Consider the following 22,911-nt stretch of genomic DNA (forward strand, 5'->3'; position numbering starts at 1 on the left):
ACAGATCAAGTCAGGATCAAATCGGACACAAATCTAACAGGCATGCAAGGTGCGACGATCAATTCTGTGAAGGCCTGGGCTCATCTCGAAAGAACCTAACGGCTTGTTTAATCACATGATTTCTGATCGAGGCAGCCCACAATAAACTGTCTGGGTTGTCTTATTTCACAGTTTGTGGGTTGGTAGGCACTCCAGATCCCCAAATGGATGTTCACAAGCACTGAAAAGGGAGATTTTCGTAATTTTGTCTCCTTTAAAGCTCATTCAACAGATAAAAAACAAACACATTTTCTACTTTTTTGCATGATCAGACAAAACACCTGTTTAGACCTTACAGGAGTATGTTGGAGACTGACAGCTACACGAATAAAAAAACAACAACGTACAAAATAAATGCCAAAATGTACTTTTCAAAAAAGGTATCATTTATTTATTTATTTGTTTTGCCTTTAATTACATCTCTATTTACAGTAGTATTTCAACCATTATAGTTGCTTCAAATCACTTATTAAAACAAATATGTTAGTTTCTTTCCTCACTTTACCAGAGAGAAATTCTAGGCTCATCTTAACTTTTCTTGACACAGAGCTCGCTCGCAAAGTCAAACAGTCAGCCTTAACGAACGACATCCAGCATGTGTGTAGAGGATGAAGACTTCATTCTGGTTTTTACAGAGAGCAGAGAAGAAAACACACACTCTCCTCTCCTGTTAGCCACAGCACTGGCTGCCAAGGGCTTGGTTTAATTACTTTATGATGTGCTGCAATTGTTATTCAAAGACAACTAAGACCTGACTCACCTCCTTTCCAGCAAAGGAGGGATTCCTTTTTGGCTGTCAACACGTACAGTTCACTGCTTATAAAAAGTATTCAGCCCCCCACCCCCCCTTGACTCTTTTAGTTTGATCTTTCACAACATTGAATCACAGTGGATGGAATTACGAGTTTTGAAGCGCTGATCAAGAGAACAGGACTTTAAATGTCAAAGAGGAACCAGATCTCTTCAAACATGATCTAACTCATATACAAATATAAACATTATAATTACATATAATTGATGGTGTAAGTATTCACTCTCTTTAAAAGTGTCACACCTAAATTATATCTGGAGCAGCTAACTGTTTTATAAGATGCATTATCCTTTAAATAGAGATCCGTGTGCATTCAAGATGAGACAAGTGCTTGTTTTTCTCTTTCCCTGGGGCATCAAAAATGACCACTCAGAGGAACGATACCAGAGAGGCCCAATCTTGATGTCCCCCCCTAAGGCCTTAAGCCCTGAACCCTCAGGAACTTGACTGACGTCACCTGGTAAAGGTCGAGTGCGAGAGGCTGCAAAAGATTGAAATGGTACAAATATAAATGGGACAGCACTTTGCGGCGACATATCACGTTACCTTGACAATGCCAATTGTGGGTTTTTAATTTTACATTTTTTACTGCCTATTTGAACGTCTTTCAAGCTCTTGCCTTACGAGATTAGAGGTAACTTCATTAAACAAAATTAAAAGAAGTGATTGATGAATAAACCAGGTGTGTAATATAGTCTAATGTGTTTTATGTACCATCTTAAATCCTTAATGTTAATGTTTCTGTATAAGTTTAAATATGCCTGGCTGAACACCCGTGTGCCGTCCTCCTTATTTATCGTTTTTTTTACACCTCCGGGCTTCCCCTGGTAACCATGTGTGTAACATCACAGCACTATGAATTGTGGGTAATACCCTCAGGCAAAGTCTGCAGAAATGTGGACTTACGGAAAGTGCTCAAAATGTCGATGCAAGAGAGCGCTCAAGCACTTGATGATTTGACATAGGGACGCCGCTGTAAATGTGTCTAAGGCGAGCCGTCTTCAAAAACTGCGTATCCATGTGAGAAAGGAACTAAGAGACGTGAGGCTGTTTACTAAGAAGTACTTGTACTGTAGAACACTTTAGACGGTTATAATCACTGTCAAAGGTGCATCTACTAAATTACGTGAAGAGGAATATAAAAAATACTGTTTTACATTTTTACTTAAAATCCTTTGTAGACATTTGATTTAATTTTCACATTGAAGTCTTTTTTTCTGTTGATCTGCGTCAAACAGCCCCTGACTCCATCCACTGTGCTTCAATGTTATAAAACTCTGTAACTTCAGCACTATAACCAGCCCAGATTTCAATCTGAATTCCCTCTCATAAGTGTCCCACAGAGGTCTGACATAACTGAACTGTGAAAGGGCAGTATTATACTTAAAAACATGACAGAAAAATAGAGTGCGGGATAAGTCATGAGTCATGTTTTCGTAAATTCAAACAAAAATAATCAAGGAGGAGTTTGTAGCATGTAGTTTAAGTGACGGCTTACTTGTTGACTTGAAGTGTCCGACTGAGGCCTCAGTATGAAGGTCAGCTGGAGTTGTTGTTCTGTTCATGAACCCAAAGCTCAGCAGGAAATACATTAAAAACAACCTGCTCAATATTTCAGCTACTGGATGCACAGCATGTCCAGCTCAGCTCGGCAACATTGACTCCCCTCCCTACCTCCCAACGCTCTTCCGCTTGACTGTGCATGTCTCTTCAAACACAACATGGAGCGAAGACGCACGCGACAGCCAATAATATCTCTATAGGATTTAATCAATGACATACTGCTGTTGATGCACTCTCACAGGAAAAGGCCAAGGTGGGCCTGCGTTTGGATGATCTAGAAAAGGCTATATTTCCCCTTTGTATAACCTGACTCGCGCTATTCTTATGCTGAAGGCTGAAGCAATTTAACAGGGGGAGAACAATTCTAGACAACCCAGACAGGACCAGGACTGACGGCGTGTCCGGGGCCTCGCAGGTGGGAGGTGACTACTCGCAGTTAGAATGTGTAGCCAGCGGGGGGCGCTTTGTCGTCTTTGTTGCTCTCCAGGGAGAAAGGAGGAATGCGAACGTCGAAGTGGGAGCCATCAGTCCTTTCAATACGAAACGTCCCCCTAAACACAAATAATAGAAAGAGTTCAAAATTGCAAGCAGTAAATAAGTGACAACAAAAAGACTGGTGAATACTGTTCACATTTAAAAATGACACAACCAGCCAGTCAAATAGGCCTCTGGAGGATGTACTAAACAGTAGAATATGTAGCAGTGATGTGATTTGTGTAACAGTTAACTGATGTAAGAATGAGCCAACTCACCACATGTGACCACTGGGGGCTTGTAGAGACACATGGCTGCTGTACTGAAAGGCTGGCTGTTCTTTAGACAACACCGGCTCCTGTGACCACACACAAATACAAATACAATTTGACCAGGTTACACACACGCTATGGAGGACGGAACCTGCCAAAATAAAAAATAAAACGACTTAATAAGTAAATAAATATGTCATTAAATGAATGGTGATTGGAGGACTCAGCCTTTGGTACATGGGGCGCCCACTAGACCAGGTGAGCTACCGCGGCGCCCCACAGCTAACAACTTTAACAGTATTTTTATGTGTTCTGTTAAATGTGTAATATTTAAAGACTTTAAAAAAAGTATAAAAATATATTGTTTAAAGTGGCAGTAGGCAACAATATTTTGGCATAATTTGGCAAAAATTCCATAATAACCTTTCAGCATATTGTAATTCAAGTGATCTGAGAGAAAACTACACCTCTGCACCTCCTCATGGCTCTGTTTACAGGCTTTAGAACATCTTGCCCGTGACGGCAGACTTTGACCAATCACAGGGCATTTCAGAGAGAGCGTTCCTATTGGCTGTTCCACAAAAGGAGATGCGCGTTCACGTCTGGTCTCTGCAGATAGTGAAAGCCTCGGTCAATGGCGGAACAACCTACTGGAAAGCTTGCTATTCCAGCATTGGCAGCAACTGCCTACACCTCAAAACAACCCAAAAAAAGAAAGACAGACTTTCAAAAAGACAGTCCAAACTGTTGATGTCGTTAGAAGGTAATGTGTAGCTCGCTGCGGTAGCCTCCTCAGATGTAGCGAGCACGTATGAAGCGCGTGCATATGCCCGTTCTCGTGTGGGGGGAGGGGCTTCGGACAGAGAGCGGAGAGAGGAGAGAGGAGAGAGAGGAGAGAGCAGCTCGAGGGGATGCAGGATTTTGCGTTTTCCAGATTTCTACGCACTGCAGCTTTAACTTTGTAAAAAAGGTAAACTGACACGGTCTCCAGATGGTCGCCATCTTGGATACTGCATATGTGTGTGTGTGGTGTACTAACCCTGCCAACGACTCCTCGTCCTCGGACCGTCTCCAGGGTTCCTGACAGGCTGAAGATCCTCCAGTGCCGCTCTCTCAGCTGAACCACCTCGTTACCCATGTTCTCCAGACGGATACAGTAGCGCCACTGCAGGAAGATAACACACACAAACATGTTAATACACTAAATCTGCTGGCACAGGTAAGGCTAATAGTCACCATGAAGTATACCAGTGCCTGACTTGCAGCTGGTGTTAATTTCCCACAGTGACTGTCCTTGTGGACCACTCCACATGATGTTCCCCACAGGTAAGAAAAATCTGCTACTCACCCAGTAAACATGGGAGTTCTGAGCCTCCTGAGAACAAGAACGAATTTCCATTAGCATTTACAGAACCAAACAAAACAGAAAAAAAGCTACAAGAAGCCTGCAGACCAGGGTTTTGATTGGCAGACCCAAAATGGCACCAATGCAATGTAGACAAGCTTTATACTGTTTTTATGTAAGAGTAGCGCTGCTCATTTACCCTCATGCCCATGTAGAAGGGGATGACGGTGACCCGGATGTTCTCGGTGGTCTCCCTGTGGACGTCTGAGAGCTCCAGCCAGGGGTGGTTCTTCTCCTGCCACGCCTTCAGCGTGTCTCTGGATGTGAACGGAGGAGCTACAGGAGGACGACAAAGCACATAAATATTTATGCTTATAAAAAAACAAATACAAAATCTAAAAACATTCAGCTACACAACCAACCAGCACAGATATTAATCACTGTGAAAATACAGAAATGAGTAACACCTAAACTTACATCAAACTGCATGGAAGATCTACATGATGCAATCTTTACAAAAATGTATTATTAACTACTTATAATACCAATATTCAACTTGGAATAAAACACTGTTTGGACCATATGAAATAGCAATGACATTAGTGCAGTAGGGCTGGGATGATACACCTATCTCCCGATACGATACTATCACGATACTTGGTGCCGATTCGATATGTATTGCCTTTTTTAAGTATTGCAATTCTATTTTACGATTTACCGCTTTTTTTTTCTTTTCTAGATCATGGGAAAAAGTATATGGGTGCTCTACAGTCGTAGCGTCGGCCGATTTGACCACGGAGATGAGTGGCGGCCGGCTTGACCGCACGTTACCGCAATACGATAACGTTTCCTGTCCATGACAGAGTTAGCATGCAGCTCTAGCCGTGATGTCTAGCTCTGCTTTTCCTGGCAATGTGTGAAACCCAAAGTGTTTCCATACTTTACTGGATGTGTAGTGGTTACCACGCTGGATTTAAAATTTGAGGTTGCAGGTCGTATGCACGTGGACCCTCCACCGTTTTCTACTTTCTCGTTTCGGCTCGCAGAGGTTTGTTTTGGTTGAAGGATACGGAACGGATATGACGTCACGTTACTCTGACTACAACAATAAAAGCGGTAACTTCCTTCTACCTCTGCATAGACTCAAATGAAGCAAATATATTGATTCCGGCATTAAAAATCGTAAAAGATGTTTTCCCCACCCCTATAGTGCAGGATGAAATACATTATGAGAATTATAGTAGGAACATGGCTGTGTATATACACAATCACTGAAGTGAACCTCTGGGCATTGTAAAAGGTTTGAGTGAAGAATGATGCTGAAAGCTGAAGCGGACAGTGTAGAAGAGTGTTTACTTTTGGCAGGGTTGAACATGAGGAAGCGCTCAAACAGCTCGTGCTGGATGGGGATCTGCTCTGCAGAGTTATAGGGCAGGATGTCTTCATGGCTCACATAGTCCAGACCTGAAGGGGAGAAGCGCAGACACATGGTCACATGGGGATGAGACAGAGAACAATTATATCCACCTCAAATGGGAAGTTTGGTGAACTGAACTGTTTTCAGAAAACGAGAATCTGAATGTTTTATCCTGAAGTGGAATAAGGTGCTGAGCTGGACCATATCTTCAGTAGGATTGTAATAGCTTCCATCTTTCTTCCATTTCAGTTTTTTTCAGGATATATACAGGGACCACCAAGGATATTATGTGGCCAACATAATGTCAGTAACTTATCAATGAAGTCTGGCATCCTGACCAGTTTACATACCTGGGATAGCGTACAGGGCTCTGCTGTCATCATGGTTGGCCAGAAACGTCACTGCCTCTGTCTGGGACCTCTGAGACTGTCAAACACAACATTTGGGGGTGAACTGTTTAAGGTGTACTACAACCTCTTTATTAGCGGTAGGTATTAACCCAAAGACCAGTCACATGCTCTTAGCAAATATCCATCCCACTGGCCTGTGTGAGTGACAGTGCAACAACTAGGAATTAAATAATTAGGATTTCATCGATACCAGAATGTGTGATCAATGTGCCCATTATTCAGATTACATTTTTTGGCAAAGTGATTTTGGCTTACTGTTAATTGTTCACCACGAGGGACAATTGTGCCAACCTGCTCATCAGGTTCTTGTGACAAGTGTGTGAGATCTGGACTGATGCCTGGCTGTCCAACTTACTCATGGTTTATACAAGAAAAACAACAAGTCTTCTCCTCTGGATGGAGGCTCATATGTTGAAAGACGTGACTCAATATATGTGCACAGGTAGTTAGTTACTTCAAAAACAGGTAACATCAGATTGTAAACACACCAACGAGGTAGTTGCACAACGCCAAGAACTGCATTATTATCAACGGACTGCTGCTGATCGTTAAAAGAACGGAAAAATTACGTTCAAAAAGCGGTACTGACGGCTGCAGTAGCGGCTCTATACTGTTCTGACCAATCAGAAACAAGTACCAATTTAAGACTTGGTACCCATCCCTAGTAACAACCTAAAGGACTCCTGTTTGGAGTTTATTCTAGTGTTAGTATTAGTGTTCCATGGTGAAAGTGATGATTCAGAGGCTTTTTCATCCTGTCATGAACAACATTGTTTGGCATTTAAAACTATGCAGTAAATATACTAAACAATGGTAAAATGACTCATTACTGAAATTCCAAAATGATCCGTTGTTATTAAGCTTCAACACAACATCATCTAAAGATGCTTGACTGTCTGGACGCCCTCTAAAAATCTCTAGGGGCAATAAAGATGTATGTGAAGTGTAAGGTAGTTGGTGGTCCTAAAGCAAAAGCATACTGTGTATACGGTGACTTACTATGTGAGGGCAGTCCCTAGTGTCAATCAGGACTTGGTAGTAGGTGTGAGTCTTCCCCTTCACCTCCTTAGAGCCGTGGGCTCCTGGAGGCTCAGGTTTGCTGGAGGAAGAAAGGGAGAGAGACAAAAGGAACTCAGTTATACAAGTCTCACCCACAAAACACACCATCAAGCCTGTTTGGTGCAGTCTGCAGCCAGAGATGGAGGTTTACCTTTCAGACATGGGAGGGGTGATGTCTCTGTCATAAAGTCGGGCGTGCCAGGGAAACAAGACGATGCCTCTGTAACCAAACACGCTGTGGAGAAACAGCTGAGGAGAGCACAACAACAACAAGAAAACATTGGATGAGTTGCTGTGAGATTATATCTGTAGGAGGTTTAATAAAGCATAAATTAGATGGGATTACATTCACTTGACAGGATCAGGCAAGTGCTCTTGCAAGTGTGCCATCGTAACAATACAAAGTTACGGATTTATCAAAACTTAAAAACAGACCAGATAACGTAGGACTTGGGCTGTACCAAATAGTTGGAAGTTTCATTCATAACGTTGATATTCAAATTCTTAATTAACATACCAAAGGTGAGGCTACGCTAATATCATTAATATACTATTTGTAGAATTAGATTCAAATGGTGGCTGTGTAGGATTTTTCCGACTCGTATGATACAAACATTTCCAATAACTCCAGAGCGTTGAGAATAAGTATTAATAATTCATGTTGGATATGAATACTGAATGATGTTTTGGGATTATTCCTTATTTCATGGTCTATTTGGGGATTTATACATTATTATAACATACTTAAATAAAAAACGAAGCATTCGATACTGATTTGGAGGTCGATTACCATGGCAATGGTCGACGCTTCGAAGCATTTGGGTCAGCCCTCACAAAATTCACAAGATGTTTTTATCTAACGAAATATTCTGCTGCAATTTATATTTGCCGTTTACTCTCCCGCTCGCCGCACACAAAGGGAGGCACACACCTGCATTAACGGGGCTGTCTAGCAGCAATCTACCAGCACCATGAATTACATTTATATAACCACAATAACAAAAAATCCTTTGATGTCATAAAATATGACAACAGACATTTTAAGCTTAATTTCAAAACCTCAATAGAAGCTTCAAATGTAAAAAAAAATAAATAAAAAATGACATTCGGTACAGCCCCATGCAGGACAGTGCAGTAATATTCAAAAATAAGTCTAAATATTCTAATGGGGGAGAAGGCCCATCTGTGATGGTGTGTGTGTGTGTGTTTGGTGACTGAAAGTGACTTACCTGTCCGGTTTCATATTTGCCGTGCTGCTTCACAGCCTCAAACACTCCCACTGTCTCCAGGATCTTCCCTTCAGGCCTGCTCCTGCCAAAAACAGGCAACACCATTACACACTGGACCCTGTGCATGTGTGTGTACATGTGTAACCAACTTTAACCATAAAAAAAAAAAAACATATGACCACAAACTAACATACAGGTCTGTATACGCAACACAGTCTCACGACAGTTTGTGAAATAGTCACAAAATTTAATTTATTTCATTCGTGTACATAGACACAAATTTCCCCTTTTTTGATGACGCTCAGCACGACTTTCATCAACGTATTTTTTGTGCATTTTCATACGAATGTCCAGCAACATGTGACGCACGTGTCAATTTCCGCTCTAGTGTTTTCAAAATAAAACTACTTAGGTTTAGAAATAGATCGACTTGGTTAGGCTTAGGCAACAAACTACTTAGTTAGGCTTCGGAAAAGATTGCGGTTTGGGTTAAACACCAGAAGTGCTGTAACTTAAGTACAGAACTTGCGTGACAAATAAATCAACTTTGACTTGTGGTTTCACACGGGACACGAACACTGGTCTCCGAAAGTCGTGTGTTTTTTGACCCAACCATCCACCCCGATCTCAATCTTATTACACGGCTGTGTTGAATACTTGATATTGATTGGTCAAACACGGCGTTTTACGGTCTGTTATTTCTTTATAGCAGACCGTTGCTATGGGCGCAGTTCTGATGTCGGACTCTGGCGGACCGTTCTTAAGTTAGTAGCAGTGTAATAAGCGGTATAATGTACATTTAGCAGGTCCTTGTTGTGAAAGAAGTAAGTAGCCGTGTAATAAGCCTGTGTCTATGTACACGAATCAATAGATTAACGATTGTGACTATTTCACGAACTGCTGTGCGACTGGGCTGGTATACAAAACATGGGGACAGAGATCAAAACAACATCCTATATGAACAAACACAAACAGTCTTTAAGTTCCAGAGGAGCCCCGACAGGAAATCCCACAGACTTCAGGATTTTCCCTCCTATGGAGGCGAATTACATTGATCCCTATAGGGAAAATCCTGCTGCCTCCCTTCAACAGTCGTAATCCCAATCACAACTTTGACAAGATTGAATAAAACACCTCGACTTGTCAGATGTCAACAAACAGGAAAACCATTCTAATCTCTATGTCCTCGCCTGCAGCCTCATAACACACACACAGACTTACAGTAGATATCACCGCTGACAACAACAGCTGGTCTCTTCAAATAAATAACACGCATACTTCTGGGCTCCCTGCAAAGCTAATCTTCACAACAGAGATGAAGAGTGGGGATTAATGAGGTGGATCTATGGACAGTGGGATTAAATATTACACTGTAGGTTGCTTTCAGGTTATTTGCGTATCATGGGGGTATTGCGCAAGAATAATCACATAACCTGAGGTAACCTGACTACGAGAAATATGGTTTAAGTCCAACTGAAATCAAATTGCATTTTTGTTTGTCTGCTACAGCATTTATATCTCTTCTGTAAATCACTTGTCCTGTGTTCAGGACAATCAGTAACCAGGAGGGAAAAAGTTTTGTATTTCATATTTTTTCGTTTCATGATTGCGGCCCCTAGTTTTGCGGTGATTTGTCAGAATAACGTCAGGTCAATACAGATGGAGACCATATTTCGATACAGCCAATCACCATCAATCAAAACATTTGCAAAGCTGATGTTTAAAAATATTTTCCATCATGCAGTCTTCACATCCATGTTTCCTTGCTAGCAGTCGTCTTCTTTACTGCCTTTATTGGCGCATCGCGATGTTTGTTGGTGCATTACTTCCACCAACTGTCAATCAGCAAAACGGAAAGCAGGATGTGAATCCTCAATCCTGGTGCCTGTGCACGATACGAACAAAATGGGGATCCTCTCACTCAAACATGGCTTCATAGGGCTTTTAGAGGTACAAAAAAACACTCCACTGGGTAAAAGTCTATATAAAATCTTTTGGTCAAACAGACCCCCCTCAGGGAAAGTATATGTTTAATAATTTTAATTGCTACAAAGGTGTGGAAAACTTAACATTATAAAATCCCGTACACCAAGTTTTCTCTGAGGATTGTAAACATGTTAAAAGTAGGGCTGTCAAACTTAACACGATAACGCAAATTTGTTAAAAAGGCTAAATAACGCTCCAAACTTGCGCTAAATTTTGGCGAGGAAAAACTGGCAACCCATTTTCAAAGGAGTCCCTTGACCTCTGACCTCAAGATATGTGAATGAAAATGGGTTCTATGGGTACCCACGAGTCTCCCCTTTACAGACATGCCCACTTTATGATAATCACATGCAGTTTGGGGCAAGTCATAGTGAAATCAGCTCACTGACACACTGACAGCTGTTGTTGCCTGTTGGGCTGCAGTTTGCCATGTTATGATTTGAGCATATTTTTTATGCTAAATGCAGTACCTGTGAGGGTTTCTGGACAATATTTGTCATTGTTCAATGATTTACAATAATAAATATATAAGTACATTTGCATAAAGCAAGCATATTTGTCCACTCCCATGTTGATAAGAGTATTAAATACTTGATAAATCTCCTTTTAAGGTACATTCTGAACAGATAAAAATGGACAATCATGCGATTAATCATGATTAAATATTAAATATTTAGTTAGATTGACAGCCCTAGTTAAAAGGAACATTGTTGATAAGATGGCAGATAACAGCTGTCAAATATTTTTGGGGCTGAAAGATCGTGCCCGTTTCCTACTTGCATTTCTGTATTATTGCAGTTCTTCTGAAATGAATCAAGGGTTTCCAACATTTCTTGAATGCAGCATTGCATCTACTGTATGTGTTTATTCATAGGATGTCAAGTAACACTGACTGAGCTCCCCTGAGGTGGCGCTATGAATCCCTTCCATTGCACTGAATATAGACAGTGTTGATGCAACCTAAAGAGAAATTAGGAAAGCTTTGTTTGATGCAACACATCTCAGAATTATGGCAATAAAAAAAACGAGATTGCCTATAGATATAACTCAAAATGACCAAGCTATTTTTATTACTTCCACCCTATCAAACATTCTCGACTTTGTGCAGACATTCGCCTGCACTGTAGTCGGTGGCCGTGGTTTTTGATTGACATTTTGGGCAGAAGTAATAAAAATTGTGTGCTATAAACGATAAATGTCAATGGATGTTGTGAATGACAAATGGTCGACTGCTGATTATCACAGTAACACTGTCTGTCAACAATTGAGCTATCGGGGCGTCCCTTCAGCTCATTTTTAACATGAACTCACTCTTCTGTTGCTTCTACCTCGGCAACAATCTGAGAAATGTCAATACACTGTGTGGCCAGACATAATCAGATCTAAATATAGCCAACCCATTGCAAACCCTGGAACCAGCCTCAGCCAACAGCTAACCCTGGTCAACAACTTGCCCTGCCAATAAGCACAGAAACTCACCCTTTCACATCACCCTTTTCATTTTGTACTGGGGAGTGAAGCCAGGTCATTGTGCCACTGAGCTGTCATCATGTCGGGGAAAGGTTGGCAACAACAGCAACACGACAGGAGATATGATTACATAATGAAAAGGTTACGTAAACTAAAGCGAGAGATACAAGCTGGTGGTGAATCACTGCTGCTATTCCAACCACTGAGGGGGCACTCAGTCACCCACCTTAACTTTCTCTCACATTTTACAAGAAAACTTTCTGTCATGATCCAACCAGATTTCTTACAGCAACTTTTTTCCTGGTTGATCAGATGGAGGCAGCTACAGAAACAACAAGACCCACTGGTTTCTCTCTGCACTGGACCACAGCCAAGATCATTTTATTCCAGTGTAGCCGACATACATTGCTGCTGCACCACCACCACCACCACATAACAACAAAGAAATGACGGATAAGCTAAAAAATGTCTGGGCTAAATGACTAAATTATCATCAGTGTGCAGAGTCACCATGACTGTCCCCGTGTTACTAAAGATTACAGCACTAAATCTGTTAACTCCAATCACATGTCTAGGCTGAGTGAAGCAGAAAAACAGCTTGGTCATGGTGTGTGAGTTAGGTTTCATTCATGCAGTGGTCTCAGTCAATACTACAACATTGGTGTTTGTGCCGATTGTAGAAATGGCTAGCTAAAACAACATCCCACAATGACCTACCACAAGTCTGTTGCACTTTGTCAAGAAAAAAAAACATAATTTGTGTCATTTTGTCTTGCCAAACACACATAAGTGTAGCCAAAAAGATTAATAAGGGCAGCATTACATGTAGGTGGTCCAGTTCCAGGATCCTATTATTGTGCAAGCTGGCACACTTGTAAAGCTGGGCAATATGACGATATATAGTTTTGCTGTACCGTTTATACCAAGCAGCTCTCCCGGTAATATCTCTAGTCATATTAGACTATTGCAAGCAATGTTGCAAGTCAATGAGCAGGAGTGCTTTATATGGGATTGTTGCATCTATGTGATGAAGTACCTTCATTTCTCAGGTATCAAATTTACTGGATTAGATAAAAACAGACATTCCAGTTTTGTCTATTAACGGAATATTTACTATATCACAATATGTATCGATATATAGTGATATAAAATTACATCAGAAGACATTATCCATATCTCCCACCCCAATTCAATAATGACTCAAAAGGGACACCGAAATGGTTCACAGTCATCATTAATGTTATCAATTACACCAGCAATAGTAATGTCCTGTTTTGACAAGTCATAATGTCTGTCATGAAAAAGGTCCATTCTAGTGGGAATTAAGTTAAGCAAAATGCTTTGTTACGTCCTGTAGGAGTCAAGTACAGTATTTATAAAAAAAAAAAAAAAACATTCTAAGTGAATATTTTACAATGAAAAAGTCAACACACGGAGCTTTAAGGTTCCCATAACCTCTTTGAGAGCCACTGACCAAATATTTGTGTCGCATGTACTTAAAGTACACTTCTGCCCGTTAACCAGCCCTTTTGTAGGGAACAACAAGTCCCAAAGTTTACTGAAAACCAACAGATGTGATAAATTGATATTAACAAAATTATGCTGAAAGTCTTAAGCCAATCACTCAACCTGTGTAATGACAACATTTTCAAATTACTTTTGTGAGTAAGAGGACTGATCTAAACATGCAGATAAGGGGGCTCCTTTTAGTGCCAAGTGCAGTCACTGAAAGGTCAGAGGCCTGTTTCAGAAAGCGGGATTAGTGAAAACTCTGAGTTAGTTAAGCCTGAGATGAGAGGAACTCTGGATTTTCAGTTCCAGAAAGAGAGGTAACTTAAACTTTGGGTCAGACACGCTGCTTTATTTCTGCATTCACTCAGTTTGCATCAAAACACGCATTGAAGCACATTAATTAGCGGAGGTTCGCGTCACAATTTAAAAAGGTATTAGTTTGTTACTCCGGACTATCTAGTTACCGCTTTTATGTGCCGTCAATCATTTCTGTGAACGTTCAAATATTACGCAGCATCAAATCATCCCCAGCTCAAAATAAAACCTCTGCATGCCCTTCTTTTATCAAAGTTCACTTTTTATAACACAGAGACTGAGACAGTCAGTTTGTTAGAGCAGTTCCACTAAAATGTATTGCACATAATGTGTAATCTCAGTTTAAATACTAAAAATCAGTATGAAGCTTAGACACATAGGATCAATGAATAAAGAGCTCTATCACTCATGATGTGACTGGTTCTACTGATGGAACATAATAACATTGTAGATTACATATTAATATTTCTGAGTGAGCAGGATCATTGTGCAGCTGCCGAATGGAGTTAGAAAGTGAGTTTTTTAAAATAGGCTGCGTATTGTCTGAATGTGTTTTAGCAGTATTTCAGTGACCTTTTTAAATGTACTACATTTGTTGAAGTAGCTGAACTAAAGTCACTGAATGCTGTTGAGCCAAGATCCAAATAGATGTCTATCTTTTAAAATCTACTCTATTTAACCTTGAAATCCACAAACACATTATTACTGGATCAGACTGTGAGCTTTCAGTCATGTCTCTATGTCTCTATGTCTTTTATCTATATATTTTATATTTTTCATCTTCAGTTGCTGGCTCCTGTGTTTTGTCCCCATCAGAGCTGAACAAATATATTTAAAATGTAATGTAGGCTACAGCCTAATACACAGTCAGACTCCACCACTTTATCATCCATTAAAGAAATATCAGTCTGGTAAAAGATGCATTAATGGACCACACTGAATAAAACTTTATTGTATTATTGACACTTTTCCCTGCTTCGACTTTTTTTTTTTTTAAAGATAAATGTTTAGTGTGTGCAGTCCACATCTACATGCATTAATATCTCTACATCCACTGGATTAAAATGGAGGCTCTGCCATGGTGAATCGTATTACCAGAGCTCTATTGATGATGGCTTTTTATGTTCAGGTTCAACCTACTCAGAGTTGATTGAACTGACTCCGATCAGCTGTTCCACCTCAGGGTTAATCAACTCAGAGTTCAGGCTCAGAGTTTGTTAAATCTGTTTTCTGAAATGGGGCCCTGGGCTTTGCTGAATCTGAGGCCAATTATTGTTAGAGTCTGACAGGGAAATAATATTTTCTACAACCTCAACCTCAACCATAAGAGGCATGCCACAGATGTATCAATGACTGTGTTGTTAAACACTGAAATCAACTAATTTTAATAGAAAATCAGTGATAATCAGTAGATGCACAAGTGGTAGGAAGTAAGTTTCATGGGTTCAGCTCGACACACACATTTCAATCTTTCTTTGTTAATATTTAATATTATTGGATCAGTGTATTACATACAGAGTGAGATTATCTTAATGATGTTGCTCTTTGGTTTTTGTTTATTTTTTCAAGTGGTGGGAGGGAAACAAAGTATCTCATTATCTAATATTGAATTTATAATAACAGATTCCCATTAGCAGAGTTGTTGCAGTAAAATTGCTGGGCTTGATAAAAGCCCAGCAAGACATGACCAGTACACTAGTTGACATGTACTGGTCATGTCATCTAGTACAAGTGTTAACAATAAGTGATTAAACTCTACAACATTAGACAAAAGTAAGAACATCCAATAAACAATGCATTCATTTAGACACTGTTAGATAAGATACAGATATAGTGTACACCAGTATAGTTAGATAATGTACAGACTGTTGCATCACTCCTCTCACATTATAATAACTCCACTGTTGTTCATATTTCTTAAACATGCCAAATATCATTACAGAAGAATCGTCCACATTGTGTGATTTAACACGCAGATGGCCTGAGCAGGTTGGAGGCAGTCAGGTCAGATCAGATCAGATCAGACTGTCAGGTGTTGCTCAACCCATGCTGGCAGGCTACCATGCTAACATTAGCTAACGAGCAGCAGAGGACAACTGTCCTTTTCTCTCATGTTCTGTCTCTGAGTGTCCCCTCATGTTTACACACCACCTCATAAAGCTGGCACCACGTCGAGGCAGCTGTCCACTCAACAACAACAACAACGTGGCCTGTGTCGCTCTGGAGCCATCTTGAAGAGCTCCTACTGAGCTAAAGTCTTTAGCATGTTAGCATGTTAGCTTTGACACAGAGGAGGACAGTGTCTCCGTCTCTTACCGTGAGGACATGAACCTCCTCTGCTGGACGCCGCCGGGCAGCCCGCAGCTCCGGCATTGAACCCGCGGTCTGAACAGCTCCAAGCCGCTGCTGCTGTCCACCACGCTGAGTATCCTGTGAGCGTGTTTCTTGTTGTATTTGGTGACGGAGCTCAGCAAGCCGCGGCGCAACGCACAGGCCGCCATCTCTACAGACAGCACGCTCCTCTGCGCAGCTACAGCAGGGGACGGGGGGATGCCTTCAGGGGACGATTAGAGAGTCGTATTTACGAGATTTATATGCCAAAATTGCATTTTTCTTTTTCTTTTAAAGGTCCCATATCGTGCTCATTGTCAGGTTCATTCTTGTATTTTGTGTTTCTTTTATAAGTTATTTTAACATGGTCATGGAGCATATACACTGTATATTTGTACTCTGGAGGTATCGTTCCTATGCAGAGGGTAGTTTAGTTTATTTATTGACTACACTGAGGGCATTTTATAGTTTAATAATTTATTTATTTATTGTGTTGAGTTGAATGTGCTACTTATTTTGTACCGTAATTACCTTGTGCCTTTTCTACCTTTTTTCTTTTCTTAAAGCCAAATTCCAATATACTTATAGGTGCAAATGGCAAATAAAATTCTTGAATCTTGAATGTTGAATCTTCTAATAGAACATGTTTACATGCTGTAATGTTCAAAAAACACATTATTTTCCTCATACTGTCTGTCTGAATATACCTGTATTCATGCTCTGTCTGAAACGCTCCATTTTAGTGCGTTTCAATGGAATTGCAACAGAATTGTGTTGCTAGGCAACAGCTTGGGTCCATGTTTGCTTCCTGTCAGCTGATGTCATTCACATTCACTGCAACAGGAAATAAACTGGGACACATTTAGAATGTTTACGTTTTAAACCGCGTAAAAGTCTAAATATTGTATATTTGTGACATCACAAATGGACAGACATCCTAACGGCGTGTTTCAAACGCACAATTTCTAGATACGGGCTGTGTGTATTTCTCCGTATATTGAGCATTTTGATAGTTTAACAGTATTTATAAAGCACTTAAACCTGCTTTATAATGTAAAAGACCTGGAAGTCTCACTTTTTACAATATGGGACCTTTAAAACAGATGTGCTTTCTCTGTCATATGTAAATTGTTTGTAACAGCAAGTGTTGAGGTCTTCAGTTTGATTTTATTATCATTATGTAGCAGTTAGCAATAAATTTAGCAATAACCACTCAAACTCAAATATCTGGCAATTTAACGTGATTTTTCAAGCACGTGAATCTTAATGGTGTGGAAAGTCGGATGTGATTGATTGTAATTTAGAGATTAAGTGAAACAACTGGCTCCAAAAACTAGTTTTGTTTCACACCAAAACACTTTATTGCACGTCCAGCCTGTTAAAACCCTCAATTGTTGGCTTTACGAGTTTAAAAGGAGACCCTGAAGGCACCACATGAGGTCACGTGTCCTGTATGGAGCAACATTTGAGTTAAATATGGAATAAAAACATTATTGACCACTTGCAATTAAATATTAACAGTTTACAAAGAGCATTAGTTAGCTTTGACAATTTTAAAAAATGTGCAATAATAATAATAAATGTACACGCAGTCGGTCATGTGAGCGCCTACGTCACCCTGACGTCACCGCGTCACAAGACAAACAACATGGCTTCCTACCTGGTGTTACATGTTTACCTCTAGCTGTCGTCAGCTGCTAAACGACGAAGTTCAATGTATAATTATAATTATAAGTAGTTTGGCTCCTGTTCTTGTAGGCACTGGTACATGGAGCTTCACTGAGAACAAGCTGGACTAAAGGTTTAAGGTTATTTATCTAGATAAAGTCAGTCAGGTGATTTAAACAACCATGGCCTCGGCTTTTGTTGTTGGGGATAAATTCAGAAACATGGTGACGGAGTTGTTAGAGGACACTGACTCGTCTCTGCCTCAGAGACTGAGAGAGGAACTGGAGGAGACTCTTGGAAAAGCAGAACCAACAACACTGTCCTTCAGTACAGCGAGGACACTGAAGACATACCTGCAGGACAAAGGTAGAGTCTGTCACATGAACTAGTGATGCTGTCTTATAGACCAGCCAGGTGGTGCATGTGTACCCTAACATGATACCCTGCTACAGACTGCAGAGGGATTATGGTCTGCTTTTATATAGAATAACTAATGTACAATATGTCTTAACATTCTATATATATTTAAATTGACTAGGTGGTTGATAATAATGTTTCTAACTTTTGTAATGTAGATATGAAGCATTAAGAGGCATTCACTGTTCATTACAGTCAGAAATGTCTTTGTCCTTAAAGCAGCAGTGGGTAGAAATGGAGCAAATATGATTTTAAAAAGTTTTTTTTTTTTTAAATGGTCACTATATCCTGACAGTAGTGCATGAGACAGGTAATCTGAAAAAAATCATGTGCCTCTGTGTCCTCCGGTGCTCCTAATGGCATCTGCAAGATTTCACAGACCGGAGGAAAACAACCAATCAGAGGCGAGCTGGAGCCTTGCCGTCTCTGAGCAGCTGTCAATCACTCGCAAACTCTGATCAAACGGTCAAACTAGGCAGCGCTGATCATATATAAATCAATATTCTGTTACTGTAATGCCTATTTCTTGCATAAAATGTTTCCAGAAACATCTTGTAGTGTACTGTTTAGCTGTAAAATGAGAGAGCCATGTTGAGATCAGTTGAGGAAATACAAAGCACCGCCCACCAGCTGGAGCAAACGTTCACATTTTACAGCTAAACAGTACACTACAAGACGTTTCTGAAAACATTTGAGGAGAAGTAAACATTACAGAAACCCTACTTTAAGCTACAATATATCATATTATTTCATTAATCAACACCCCAGGATATAGTCTTATGTAATGTTGTCAATATTAAAGACATGAACACATGTCTTCCAGCTTTGGCAAACCTATGCTGAAGACATGATGGTCTGCAATAAAATAATTCATACTAGAAGCCATGCCAGTGTAATGTTAATATATTATGTAACACTTTCTTGTGGCTGTTTTCCTCCAGGGCATCCTTTCTACCTGCATGAGTTCCTGGAGGACAGCTCACTGCACCTGCCTGAGGTTGTGAAGCCTCCCAGAGTAAGTGAAACCTTGGACATGCCTTAGTTTGAATACATATGTGTTGTATTTGTCTGTTTAACCTCCAACACATCCATTATGTTGCATTCACAGCATGCAGGAAACAAGGCAAAGACTAGCTTAAAATAGCATTCACTTAAAGGTATAGTTTGGGTGTTTTGAAGTGGGGTTGTTTGAGGTACTTATCCATAGTCCGTGTATTACCTACTTAAATATTTTTCGACAGCAAACTGAACTGAAAGTGAAACGTATCTATACTGTTTTTGTCATCTGAGCCTGCTGGCTTTGGAGGAAGCACAGATATTCTAAATATAGCGTACACTTAAACGGATATTGATTTTTTTATTCTTATTTATTTTTATTTTTTTTGGTGAGCCTTTTTCAACCCTACTTCAAAACACCGAACTATCTCTTCAAGCTTTGATGTGATAAAAACTACCTCTGGACTTTTGACGATGGAGCCCAATTTCTGCAACTTATCCGTATTCCCCTCTATAATATGAGTGCGGTATTATCCTTTCTAAGGGAGGTATAAAGAGCCTTAATACGAGCTGTTAATGACTAAAATAAAACTGTGACTTTTCTCCCTCAGAACCCAGAGCTAGTCGCACGTCTCGAGAGGATCAAAGCCAAACTGGCCAATGAGGAATACAACAGAATCACACGTAATGTCAACACTCAGGTAATGTAATTTCATGCTATGAGAGTATGTGTATATATATCATAGTTGCTTGCTAATATTAATATATTATAGTTAATCGCATATCAATCACACATTTTTTATTGTTCAAAATGCACCTTAAAGGGACTATTTGTAACTTTGAGAAATGATTGTTTACAGCAACACCTGTGGCCGTTAAGTCAACAAAAGTCAGCGTCGGGCTCGCACTTGCTCGCTCTAAATAGACATGAACGAGCATCGCTCAAAACAGTGAGGTGACACACGTCAGCTAAAACCACAATATCACTCTATATTTCACCTGCTTGGCAGTAATGTTAGCTGACCAGACGAAGGTCTCTCCATGAACATGATTTAGATCTGATCCTAGTGTTGGCTTTTCCTGCTTCAGCCGCCCGACCAGAAACAGGGGAGACAACGGCACCCGATGGGAGACGATAACGTTTCTCGCTGCGAAGCCACCTCACTTCACAAGACATGGAAAACCTCTGTTGGTCTGGAGGAGCTGCAGCATTTATTTCTGCACAAACGTCCACTGTACATTCACTAGATATTCTCAAAGCTACGAAGTCTTCTATAGTGTGTAGTGTGCGCGCATGCACGTGAGAGTGGAGCGCGAGAACGTGCACGGTGTGTGAGTGAAGGCAAGCAGGCAGAGGAGCAGAGTACAGCAGAGACTCCGGCCCTGGAGTCCAAAGCTACGGTCTCCCCTGTGTCTTCTGACCGCGGTCAGGAGGCTGAAGCAGGAAGAGTTAACACTGTTTTACAAGACCGGCTTCACTACATATAACTTTGCGGTTTTGGTGCTTCCGTGTAGTTTGTGTTGGAGTCTGAGTCTGAACAGCGTAGCCACACGCGAGCACGCATGGGACACCGACCCGGGTGATTTATACGTGTAAAAAGTTACAAACAGTCCCTTTTAAAGGGAGATTTGTCAAGTATTTAATACTCTTATCAATCATGGGAGTAAGCAAATATGCTGCTTTATTCAAATTTATGTATGTATATATATTTATTATTGGAAATCAAATAACAACACAAAACAATGACAAATATAGTCCAGAAACCCTCACAGGTACTGCATTTAGCATAAAAAAATTGCTCAAATCATAACATGGCAAATTGCAGCCCAACAGGCAACAACAGCTGTCAGTGTGTCAGTGTGCTGACTTGACTCTGACTTGCCCCAAAACTGCATGTGATTATCATAAAGTGGGCATGTCTGTAAAGGGGAGACTCGTGGGTACCCATAGAACCCATTTTCATTCACATATCTTGAGGTCAGAGGTCAAGGGACCCCTTTGAAAATGGCCATGACAGTTTTTCTTTTAGTGTAAGTTTGGAGCGTTATTTAACCTCCTTCACGACAAGCTAGAGTGACATGGTTGGTGCCGATGGAAAAACTGAGCCCGCTACAACCTAAAAATCGCAAGTTGCGTTAAAGAAATTACTGATGTTATAATGAATTTGCGTTAACGCATTGTTATTGCGTCAACTTTGACAGCCCTAATATGTACTGTATGCATACAGAAATCTTGTCACGTACTTGACTGCTTACATTGTGTCATTTTTAATCATGGTGTGTGACTTACTGCAGCTTTAAAAACCTACGGCATTTTTCCAAAGGCTGAGAATATAGGATTTTTTGAGGATCATATCCAGTTGCATCTGATAAAGGAACATACACTGACTACATGTCAGAGGAATTCATTGCTGATTTGTACAGATTTTTATTTACTATGCGATAAATTGTCTTCAGGAACTCAACCGCAGTGGAACATTAGCAGATATGGGACGGCAAGGTTAGCGTGGTACACATGTACCGTTTAATATCTTTCTCCAATTTCAATACCACCATTCCAGCAGTCAGAGGCTGAGTTATATATGCATTACACTGAAAATGAATCTGTTTCTCCCCTCTCTGTCTCCAGTGCGATCAGTCAAAGCAGTGGTGGCGACGGTTTTCAACTTCCTTGTCACAGTGGTTGCTGCTTTTGCCTGCTCGTATATGGGCAGTCAGTACCTGTTCACGGACACGGCAGCGGTAGGACACCATTTAATTTTCCAAATATTCTATACACGTAGTTGGCATTTAGGGACACCTGGCTATATGTTTGTGTCCACCTAAAAGTTACCTAACTGTGTTTTTTTTTGTGTGTTTCTCTCACTTGTTTTCCAGCGAGTGCTAGCGGCTGTGATCGCTGCGTCTGTAGTCGGGCTGGCTGAGCTGTATGTGCTAGTCCGGACCATGGAGGGGGAACTAGGAGAACCATAGCGGCGGCTACACAAAAAAAAAACGAGGGAAACACAAAAGCAGTGAACTGCATCAGCCCTCAATGTAGAACTTTGGCGACCCCACCGAGACTACTGATTCAGAACAGACAGCTCACTCAGCCATGAAAACCTTGAAGACTTATTGTTTTTGTTAAACAGGAAAATTGGTGGAAATTTTGTGTTAAGTTACTGATAATTAACCAAGTGATACTGCAATCACTAAATGGAAGCTGGAACATCACAAGAAAGCAAATTCGTTCAAATTAACTGAATATCTGTTCTTTGACTTTGTCAAATACTACTGCTTTATCTGACGTTCCACCTGCCTGGACTTTGTTTTTTTTGTTTTTTGATCAAATCAGAATATGAATGATATTTCTTATTTATTTACAGCTATTTTCTATTTCAAATTTGTCCTAAAACTACAACCTGAAAATAAATGTTCATTTACTCGTGATTCCTTCCATTCTGTTCTCAGATGTAATCATATTTGTGTTCAATAAAATCATCAGCACTAACTAGAGCTAATTCATAAAGTTGATAATCCTCTAGTTATTGTTACCTTCCCCATGAAGCACATTCTTCCTGTCTGCATTGTTTGTTTATTCAGGAGATATGGAAACAC

The 22,911-nt window shown here is 40.4% G+C and overlaps 2 protein-coding genes across 3 annotated transcripts; one reads left to right on the forward strand and one right to left on the reverse strand.

Annotated features, from left to right (window-relative positions):
- Positions 1-404: 404 nt before the first annotated feature.
- Positions 405-16,465, reverse strand: poldip2 (polymerase (DNA-directed), delta interacting protein 2). 2 transcript variants are annotated; one of them, XM_037775246.1, is made up of 11 exons: positions 16,219-16,465; positions 8,620-8,701; positions 7,542-7,639; positions 7,331-7,430; positions 6,272-6,347; positions 5,861-5,968; positions 4,704-4,840; positions 4,508-4,534; positions 4,199-4,324; positions 3,166-3,245; positions 405-2,964 (listed from the first exon to the last, which is right to left on the reverse strand). In XM_037775246.1, exons 1-11 carry the CDS (start codon positions 16,401-16,403, stop codon positions 2,850-2,852), a joined length of 1,134 nt encoding a protein of 377 aa, XP_037631174.1. In that variant the 5' UTR covers positions 16,404-16,465; the 3' UTR covers positions 405-2,849. The 2 variants fall into 2 exon arrangements, with proteins under 2 accessions (XP_037631174.1, XP_037631175.1); XM_037775247.1 differs by having other exon boundaries at positions 8,620-8,695; positions 16,219-16,463.
- Positions 16,466-17,843: 1,378 nt separating this feature from the next.
- tmem199 (transmembrane protein 199) lies at positions 17,844-22,860 on the forward strand. Its single transcript, XM_037776376.1, has 6 exons — positions 17,844-18,267; positions 19,260-19,333; positions 19,926-20,015; positions 21,772-21,814; positions 21,944-22,056; positions 22,192-22,860. The coding sequence occupies exons 1-6, from the start codon at positions 18,084-18,086 to the stop codon at positions 22,285-22,287; spliced, it is 600 nt and encodes a 199-aa protein (XP_037632304.1). The 5' UTR covers positions 17,844-18,083; the 3' UTR covers positions 22,288-22,860.
- The last annotated feature ends 51 nt before the right edge of the window (positions 22,861-22,911 follow it).

Source organism: Sebastes umbrosus, chromosome 7, assembly GCF_015220745.1.
Source record: "Sebastes umbrosus isolate fSebUmb1 chromosome 7, fSebUmb1.pri, whole genome shotgun sequence".
Lineage (NCBI taxonomy): Eukaryota > Metazoa > Chordata > Actinopteri > Perciformes > Sebastidae > Sebastes > Sebastes umbrosus.